The sequence below is a fragment of the Diaphorina citri genome, unplaced genomic scaffold (assembly GCF_000475195.1).
Source record: "Diaphorina citri unplaced genomic scaffold, Diaci psyllid genome assembly version 1.1 scaffold1065, whole genome shotgun sequence".
NCBI classification, from domain to species: Eukaryota; Metazoa; Arthropoda; class Insecta; order Hemiptera; family Psyllidae; genus Diaphorina; species Diaphorina citri.
Genome location: NW_007378494.1, coordinates 36,000 through 45,129, shown reverse-complemented (window position 1 = coordinate 45,129; position 9,130 = coordinate 36,000). Strand labels below are relative to the sequence as shown.

Genomic DNA, 9,130 nt, shown 5'->3' with positions numbered 1-9,130 from the left:
AAAAAAGAAAAAATAATTAGTGTTTTGGGTTAAATTTTATTTAGCCCCCCCCCCCCCCCTTGAGCTTGATTTTTTTCCTATTCTGTAGGCCAGTCTCCGAAAATTAGTATCGGTCGAAGAGAAAATAAAGAAATCATGCTAATGAATAGAAGCGTCCCCAATGGAGCACTAGCTCCGACCATAGTACCGACCCCTCTTAAAATAAAAAAAAAAATGAGTGAGCTGAGTTTTTTTTTCTGTGATGGTCGATGGTATCGGCGAGAGTCAATGGTCTATGGTCGCCGTTGTGGCCATGGACTCAGGCCCAGACTTTCTATGAGGGAATGGTAGCTGTGTCCCTCTTTTTCTGGTTTCTCCCACTGAACGGAATTTTAATTGTGTTAAGCATAACTGCTTGTCACACATGTCTTTCCCCGTTAAATACTCTACGACTATACGCTAAATTTTATGGCCTGACTTTGCCTGGAACCACCAACCTCCGCATTCGAAGTCCACCGTGCTAACCACTACGTCACTGAGTTTTTTTTTTTTTTTTTTTTGCTAGGTATGTGTTTAGTTTTTATTTATTTTGAATGACAATTTACAATACAGAGATCTTCTCTTCAGCTAATAATAAAGTAGGTTCTCACACTAATTGCAGATTTTTTTTCTCCCATTCCAGGAAGCAGACCCCGGGTCCTGTCACTCCTAATGATGCTCTACAGAAGGGCAATGAGATGGTGGCTGGGGGTTACGCCCTGTACGGCAGTGCCACTATGGTGGTACTGTCTGTGGGCAAAGGCCAAGGGGTCCATGGGTTCATGCTTGACCCTGTAAGTTCATAACATTAAGTATAGGGAACCCCTATGTAATGAGAAATTAATCCAAATTTAATTAGGTAGGTACATAGGTATTCTTTAACCACGATCGAATAAACTAAGGGCTAAAAAATTCCCGGAGGGACGGGCCCAGCTTGTTACTTTAAAGTCCGCCCCTGATTATTTTCTTCTAAAACAAATACCTATGGTTCATGTTCCGTTATTGTTGATACCTAGCTTGGTAATTTCCATTCGGATGTTCACGAGTTGAGTCCTAGACTAGTTTCTTGGTACGAATTGCCTCCAGTTAATACCTTATCACTTTTCGACCTAATCTGACCTGGTTAGTTCCTTTCTGTTATTTCATTATTTGGTTACTGTTGGTAAGATTGAACTTTTAGACTTAACCGACAGTACAAGGTATAGGTACATATTATTAAAAAGAAATTAAATGGCCAGTTTTTATTCTGTTGATGAAACTTTTTGCGTTGTTCTTAGTGTTTAACAAAGCTCAGGTACTCTTGTACGCTACCACGCTACCTAATTTCTGTATGCATCAGAGAGATGCTCATTTGTGAATGTTCTTTTTGTACGTAAAATATGCTCACCTCATCCTACTCCACTTGTCTCCTAGTTAGCGAGGAAAATGAGACCGCCTTGGAGGTAAGAACTGTAAAGGTGTGTCCACACCTAGTCCAACCGGCCGTCCATCGACGGGTGAATCTATGTTGTCAAGGCAGTCGACATCGGACGTTAAACAGGGAGTAGACCAGCTTAGTCTGGCTGGGGGACTTTAAAAAGGGAGTAAACCAGCTTAGTCTGGCTAGGGGACTTTAAACAGGGAGTAAACCAGCTTAGTCTGGCTGGGGGACTTTAAACAGGGAGTATACCAGCTTAATCTGGCTAGGGGACTTTAAACAGGGAGTAAACCAGCTTAGTCTGGCTGGGGGACTTTAAACAGGGAGTAAATTAGCTTAGTCTGGCTGGGGGACTTTAAACCTACCTCGGTGGTGTAGTGGTCAAGACGCTCGCCTGGCAAACAGGAGGGCGTGGGTTCAATCCCAGCCGGGGTATGGAATTTTATCCTCAATATAATTTGAGAATTTGACCACAATAATAGTAGTAGCCTACTGCTGGAGTAAAGGGACTTTACAGTCCTACACGAGCAGTATAAATAAGCACTATTATAAACAGGGAGTATACCAGCCTGAATTTCCCTTGCTAAAGAAAAAGGTTGAGTGCGAAGGGCATGCAATCGTAAAATTTGTAGCCAAAACCAAATGTCAGCCCAAAGCAATCACCCTAGTCAGGCTGATTGAGAGGCTGACGAAAAACGCCGACCCCGTCTGTACACGGGAAAAGGCGAAGAAGAAGAAAAAAGATTCCGTTCTGGACAGCTACACTATGAATTTCTTGTCCTACTGTTTCTCTTACAGGTGGAGGTGTCAAAACAAGGGAAGTACATTGTCTGTTTCGATCCGCTGGATGGGTCATCCAATATCGATTGTCTGGTCTCCATAGGCTCCATATTCTCCATATTTCGGTACGACATTTCGTGTTTGTGTTTTCCAAGCTGCTCGGTTCTGGGCGAGGCTGCAATCCAAGTTTTTCTCTTTCAAATCTTCTTTGATCTTGTCCATGTATCTCATTTAAATTTTAAGCTAAGAATACAGATCCAATTTCATCGTTCTACGAAAAACTGTTCTCTTAGAGATATATGTACATCTCTATGCTACATATTTACCTATATACTCTTTTCCTTGGCCTTATCCCGTGTACAGACGGGGTCGGCGTTTTTCGTTAGCCTCCTTTTGGACTGACATTTGGTTTTGGCTACAAAAAAAAATTACGAGTAGATGCCCTTCGCACTCAACCTTTGGTACATAATTATTTTGCAAGGGAAATTGTCGATGGTGGGATTCGAACCCGGGACCTTCTGCATGGCAAGCAAGCGCGTTACCACTGGACCAACCGTGCCCTACCGTGCTACTTATACTGTTACATATTTACAAATCATTGAATACAAAAAGCTTTATCAAACAGCCGAATACAACATCCCCATATTGTTGGAAAATTTCGGATATCCTTTGGAAAAGATTTTTTTTTTTTTTTTTCACTTAACCACTAGTAGTCGGTACTCAACACAGCTACACCATTTCATTCGATGCATTGAAATAAATACTAATATGTATTTTATAGACAGTTCTGTTGTTGTTGTTAAAATCAGTCTTATATGTGTTTTAATCTTATACTAGTGTTTACCTTCCGGCTACCCTGCGTCGAGTTTGTGTAGTAAAACTGTTTACTTTGTATCTTATACTAGTGTTTACCTTCCGGCTACCCTGCGTCGAGATTGTGTAGTAAAACTGTTTACTTTGTTCTAGGAAAATTTTCGTGTAGAATTGGTATTTTAATCAGTGTAAGACATTTTCGTGGAATAGGAATTTACTTAGTGTAGGAATTTTTCCGTGGAATATTTCCGATTTCTAGTAATTTAGTCGCTTTTTCTACCCTCTTTGGAAGTGATTCTATATTTACCTATTAATTTCATTCTCACTTTAATGTAACAATTTTTCGTCTGAGTAGTATTCTGTGTCATTTTGGCAATCCAAACTTTGGGCAGCTCATCAATAAATTTCATTGATTGTTTGTCTCGTTCATTGTTTTACCATAGTTTGTACCGGAATTTCACGAGTATCGTAACTTGTGTGATAATTAAAAGAGTGTGATAGTTTAGTGTTAAGTTAAATTCATTTAGTTTTTATCTTCTTTTTTTCTCTGTCGAAGAATTCAATCCTGTGTGTTTTTGACTGTTAAGGTAAGTTTTTTTTTTCTTTTCCATGGTGTTATTCGACCTCGGGACCTTTCGTCGTGGCAAATAAGCGCGTAATCACTGAGATTAACGTGCCCCAGGCCTTTTACTCTTGTCCAACCTAAAACTTGTAGATACATAATAAATGCAATACTTTCTCATTACCTTGTAACCTTGTATAGGTTCCCTATACGTAAGGGTAATAGAAAGTAAAAATTATGTATCTGAAATTTGTCAGCCTAGTTACATAGCTTGGTTGGTAGCGCGTCCGTCTTGTAAGCTCTAGGCCGCCGGCTCGATTCCCGTTTTATTTCGTAGCAATGGAACAACTGCTACATTAGACGCTTGTGGCCTGTGTCGTAGCATGCCCATCCCGTAGTATCTCATCAGATGGGCGAGAAGAGACACAATACTTCCCATTTAGGTGCTGGGTCAACACGAGAACACCAGAAAGTAACCCGTTGAAATATTTGCAATCGAAAAACGAGTACAAATTTACGAGTACTATGCTGGTCTACTCCCTTTTAAGATTCCCCAAACATCACTAAGTTTTGGATTTTTTTTTCTTTAGTTTTAGGCTTTTACGGATGGGTATACCATTTGTTAACAATTTATTTTGATGAAAGAGTTGTTCTGAAAAACCAATAAATGGAAACTTATAAAATAAAATAAAATAATACTATGCTGGTCTACTCCTTTTTAGGTTTCCCCAAACATCACTAAGTTTTGGATTTTTTTTTTCTTTAGTTTTATTTTATAATTAATCAAAATTTTCCCATCAGGCAATCGGCGAGTTCGTCCTATCCGACTACAACATCCGGGTTCCGTCACGAGGCAAAATCTACTCCATCAACGAGGGCTACACTTCCCTGTGGGCTCCGGCAATCCGCGAGTATGTAGACAGCAAGAAGTGCCCTGCCTCCGGTAAACCCTACGGGGCGAGGTATATAGGTTCTATGGTGGCGGATGTACATAGGACGCTTAAATACGGGGGGATATTCATGTACCCCGCCACTCAGGATGCGCCTAAAGGAAAGGTGAGTGTGAGGGGGGACACGGGGAGTAGGTATTTTGAGATCGAAAATTTTCCACCAAAAATCGGCAGCGGTGGTGGTTCGGATTTTTTTTTTCCAATTTTCGGACGCTTAAATGATCCCTTATAACATAGGGAATAATTTGAGTTGGAAAATTTTCCACCAAAAATGGGCCGCCATGGGCGGATCGTTTTTTTTTTTTTCAATACGTATTCCGAAAGTGTAATAGAAAGTCGTGTGATGTTCACACCAGATTTTTCTAGGCTCAATTTCTTGATTTTCTGTTTCAATACGTATTCCGAAAGTGTAATAGAAAGTCGTGTGATGTTCACACCAGATTTTTCTAGGCTCAATTTCTTGATTTTCTGTGAGGTTCGGTACTATGGTCAAGGCTTCGTTGAGGTCGCTTCTATTCATTAGCATGGTTTGTTTATTTTCTCTTGGGTCGGTACTAGGCGAGAGTTGATGGTCGGTTCTCCGTTGTGGACGAGGTCGCTTCTATTCATTAGCATGGTTTGTTTATTTTCTCTTGGGTCGGTACTAGGCGAGAGTTGATGGTCGGTTCTCCGTTGTGGACACCTACTAACCATCAACTCTCGCCTAGTACCGACCCAAGAGAAAATAAACAAACCATGCTAATGAATAGAAGTGTCCTCAACGGAGCCTTGACCTCAGATTTGGATTTTTCACAACTTTTTACGTAGGAATCGACCTTTTATTAATAATATTTTCCCAATTGCAACTCCTCCATTCTCAACCTATATATTCTCCCCCAGCTCCGTCTACTGTACGAAGGGAACCCAATGGCCTACATAGTGCAAGAGGCAGGCGGCCTAGCCTCCAACGGAGAAATCAGCATACTAGATGTACAACCTACATCCATCCATCAACGCTCACCCATCTTCCTGGGCAGCAAAGAAGACGTGGAGGAACTGCTGGCGGTTATGAAGAAACACGAAGGGAAATGAACCCGCGACCTACGGATTGGAAGGATAATCTCATGGACCGCGCTGTATGGTCTTATGTCTACCTGTGTACTTCTACGGATTGGAAGGATAATCTCATCGACCGCGCTGTATGGTCTTATGTCTACCTGTGTACTTTCTTCATTTTTTACTTTCCTTATCCTATAGGAAGGAAAGTAATGTAATCGGGTCAAATTTTCGATGGTCAGTTTTTAGTGTCAAAACACGTTTTGAGGTCCCTAGAGCCTAAATCCAAAGTTTCAGCCATTGGTCCGTGTGTGCGTCTGTGTGTCCGTGTGTGTGTGTGTGTCTGTCTGTAAACAAACAATATCTCGAGAACGGTAAGAGCTAGAGACTTGAAATTTGGTATGTAGTTCACAAATGTGACAAGGATGCAACACAAAACGTTTGATTGAGTTGGTTGCTGCGCTTGGCGGTATTTTGACCGCTTTGGACAGATTTCGACCGTTTTTTGACGGTTTTCAGCTATAGCGACAAAACGGTTAGAGATATTGTAAAAGTTAGGGTAAAAGAACACTCAAATAAGCTTCATTCAATAGGATAAGGAAAGTCGTGTGATGTTCAAACCAGATTTTTAATAACTACTCTTTGTTCAAAGTGAAAAAAAAAAGGTTTTGAAGACTTGGAGGAATTGCTACCGGTTATTAACACAAAGAAGGGAAGTGAACCCGCAACCTCGGGATTGGAGGGATTATCTCATCGACCGCGCTGTAGCTACGGTCCTTTTGGTAGGGTTCTGTATAGGTACCTGTCTGTTTATCAGAATTTATCTATTTGAATAAATAGAATTAGGTCAGCCACTCACTATCAGGTAGACCTGATCAGGTGTACCTGTCATACAGGTGTACCTTGATGGGCACACACACACTATCAGGTAGACCTGACAGGTACGGCTGAAAACGTCCGTCTGCCAGATCTACCTGATACCTGATGAGCACACACACACTATCAGGTAGACCTGTTCAGGTGTACACTGTACCTGTTATGTAATTATACCCATAAAATTCACGAGACCTTGTTTAGACTGCTGGGGTAAAGGGAATTTTCAGTCTCATTCTGGCAGGATAAACAAGGTATATTCTATTCTACCTGTCGTCAGGTCTACCTGATAGTGAGTGGCTGGCCTTAGATACATAATACAACCACAACTGGCCACAAGTAAACATTGTAATTGTAAACAAAGAAAACAGAGATGAATATTGAGAAATTCTTCTTGTATGTATCTTATATCTTTATATCTAAATCCGAAAGTAATTAAATGTTAACCCTCTACTGTTCGCCAGGATAATCATCTTAATCTACCTACTAGAAAAACATGTTTTATAAATGTTATAATTATTTTGAATAACAAAAACATATCATTGAAGCAAAATACCGTTTTTATATCCTGACTTGGACTCGAACCACCAACCTCCCGAAGTTCAGTGCTAAATAATATTTTAAACATTATTTATTGTTATTTTTATTATCATTAAGCCACTCTTATAGGGTTATCCTGTTAAAAATGTAACCCTTAAAATGTCAAAGTTTACGAGACTTTGTTTAGACTGCGGGTGTAAAGGGACTTTTCAGTCCTATTCCAGCAGGATAAATAAGGTATATTCCGAGAACGAACCTTATCCCTGCAGGATAAAATCCGCCCTTGGTGGGAATCTACCCCGCGTCCTAGCGCTTACAAGGCAGATGCGCTACCAACCAAACTAACTAGGCTGGCATATACTGTTCTGTCCCTGTGGTTCTGTGCTACCAGTAACTACCTTTTCGTCAAGGGCTAACATCATCTTCACTTTGTACTGAATTAATTGACTTGCCACGAACAAAGAAGCAATTAGTGAAATCAGTGAAATGCGCCTAATGATATACTACTCTTAGAACAGAGGTTCCCAACCTGTGGTACGCGTACCACGAGTGGAACCATGTCTGGTGGTACGCGAAGACGTTTGAAAAAAGCCCGTTTTTATAATTTGTCTCGTAAAAGCGAAAAATAAATCTTCCCCATCCGTGGCACAAGCTCCGGCTTTTACGGATGGGTATACCATTTGTTAACAATTTATTTTGATGAAAGAGTTGTTCTGAAAAACCAATAAATGGAAACTTATAAAATAAAATAAAATAATACTATGCTGGTCTACTCCTTTTTAGGTTTCCCCAAACATCACTAAGTTTTGGATTTTTTTTTCTTTAGTTTTATTTATAATTAATCAAAATTTTCCCATCAGGCAATCGGCGAGTTCGTCCTATCCGACTACAACATCCGGGTTCCGTCACGAGGCAAAATCTACTCCATCAACGAGGGCTACACTTCCCTGTGGGCTCCGGCAATCCGCGAGTATGTAGACAGCAAGAAGTGCCCCGCCTCTGGTAATTAATTGATTTTATTTTAAAGATCTTCATTCACCTACAAGTAGGTAAATACCAAAAATCAGTTCACAAGTTAGGGAAAATGAAAAAATACAATACAATAAGAACAAAAAAGAAATAGATATATCAAAATAAAACCCAAGAGTATACACAATACAGTACTTGAAGAACTAAGGAACTACCATTACTACCACTATTACCACTACAGGGTGTTAAAAAAATATATAATTATGGGTTTTACCCGTTGATTTGTTAATCAATCAATCAATCAATCAATATATATATATCTGTATATAGCCTGTTAATTGTTAATCTGTGCTGATCATAACTTCCAATAATCTTTTTTTCGAATATATTGTATTGGTCTGAGAGTATACATAAGTAATATTGTTTCTATCTAATTCCAACACTTTATTGTAGTTGCTCATCGCTTTATCTATTAATTGGTGACATAATGATGTGCATTGACATTTATTATGAAAGGTCGAAAAATTGTCATTCCTTAAATTTACATTACGTTCCTTAAATTTATATTACATTCCTCGAATTTATATTGCATTCCTTAAATTTATAGGTAAGCCGTACGGGGCGAGGTATATAGGTTCCATGGTGGCGGATGTACATAGGACGCTCAAATACGGGGGGATATTTATGTACCCCGCCACTCAGGATGCGCCTAAAGGAAAGGTGAGTATATACAGCCTCCTAACGAAGTAGGTGTCCACAACGGAGAACCTACCATCGACTCTCGCCTAGTACCGACCCAAGAGAAAATAAACAAACCATCTGTCTGTCCGTCTCTCTGTCCTTCTGTCTGTCTGTAAACAAAATATCTCGAGAACGGTAAGAGCTAGAGACTTGCAATTTGGCATGCAGCTGTCAAATGTGACAAGGATGCGACACGAAACTTTTGGTTAAGATCGGTGCAACGCTTGGCGGTATTTTGCCGCTTTTTGGCGGTTTTCGGTGTAATTCAATATCTCGGGAACGGTATGAGCTAGAGACATGAAATTTGGTATGAAGTCCACAAATGTAACAAAGATGCAACACAAAACTTTTGGTTAGGATAGGTGCTGCAGTTGGCGGCATTTCGGCCGCTTTTTGGCGGCTTTCGACCACTTTTCGGCGGTTTTCAGCTAT

At 40.1% G+C, this 9,130-nt stretch overlaps 2 protein-coding genes across 2 annotated transcripts in view; both read left to right on the top strand.

Annotated features, from left to right (window-relative positions):
• Window positions 1-5,622, top strand: part of LOC103514004 (fructose-1,6-bisphosphatase isozyme 2-like) — a 10,505-nt gene extending 4,883 nt beyond the window's left edge. The window contains exons 4-6 of the mRNA XM_026827073.1: window positions 619-812; window positions 4,392-4,646; window positions 5,420-5,622. Of these exons, the coding sequence (XP_026682874.1) occupies window positions 619-812; window positions 4,392-4,646; window positions 5,420-5,611 (641 nt within the window). The 3' untranslated portion in view covers window positions 5,612-5,622. The remainder of the gene's footprint in view (window positions 1-618; window positions 813-4,391; window positions 4,647-5,419) is intronic.
• A 1,923-nt stretch (window positions 5,623-7,545) lies between these two features.
• LOC103514005 (fructose-1,6-bisphosphatase 1-like) lies at window positions 7,546-8,707 on the top strand. The gene is made up of 3 exons (XM_017446036.1): window positions 7,546-7,578; window positions 7,849-7,990; window positions 8,565-8,707. Exons 1-3 carry the CDS (start codon window positions 7,546-7,548, stop codon window positions 8,705-8,707), a joined length of 318 nt encoding a protein of 105 aa, XP_017301525.1.
• Window positions 8,708-9,130: the final 423 nt, after the last annotated feature.

Excerpts from the sequence above, each read along its gene's own strand:
- LOC103514005 (XM_017446036.1), top strand. The coding sequence starts at position 7,546 with ATGTCTGGTGGTACGCGAAGACGTTTGAAAAAA. Across the intron at positions 7,579-7,848 it reads CGCGAAGACGTTTGAAAAAA|GCAATCGGCGAGTTCGTCCT; the intron begins GCCCGTTTTTAT and ends TTTTCCCATCAG. Across the intron at positions 7,991-8,564 it reads CAAGAAGTGCCCCGCCTCTG|GTAAGCCGTACGGGGCGAGG; the intron begins GTAATTAATTGA and ends TTAAATTTATAG.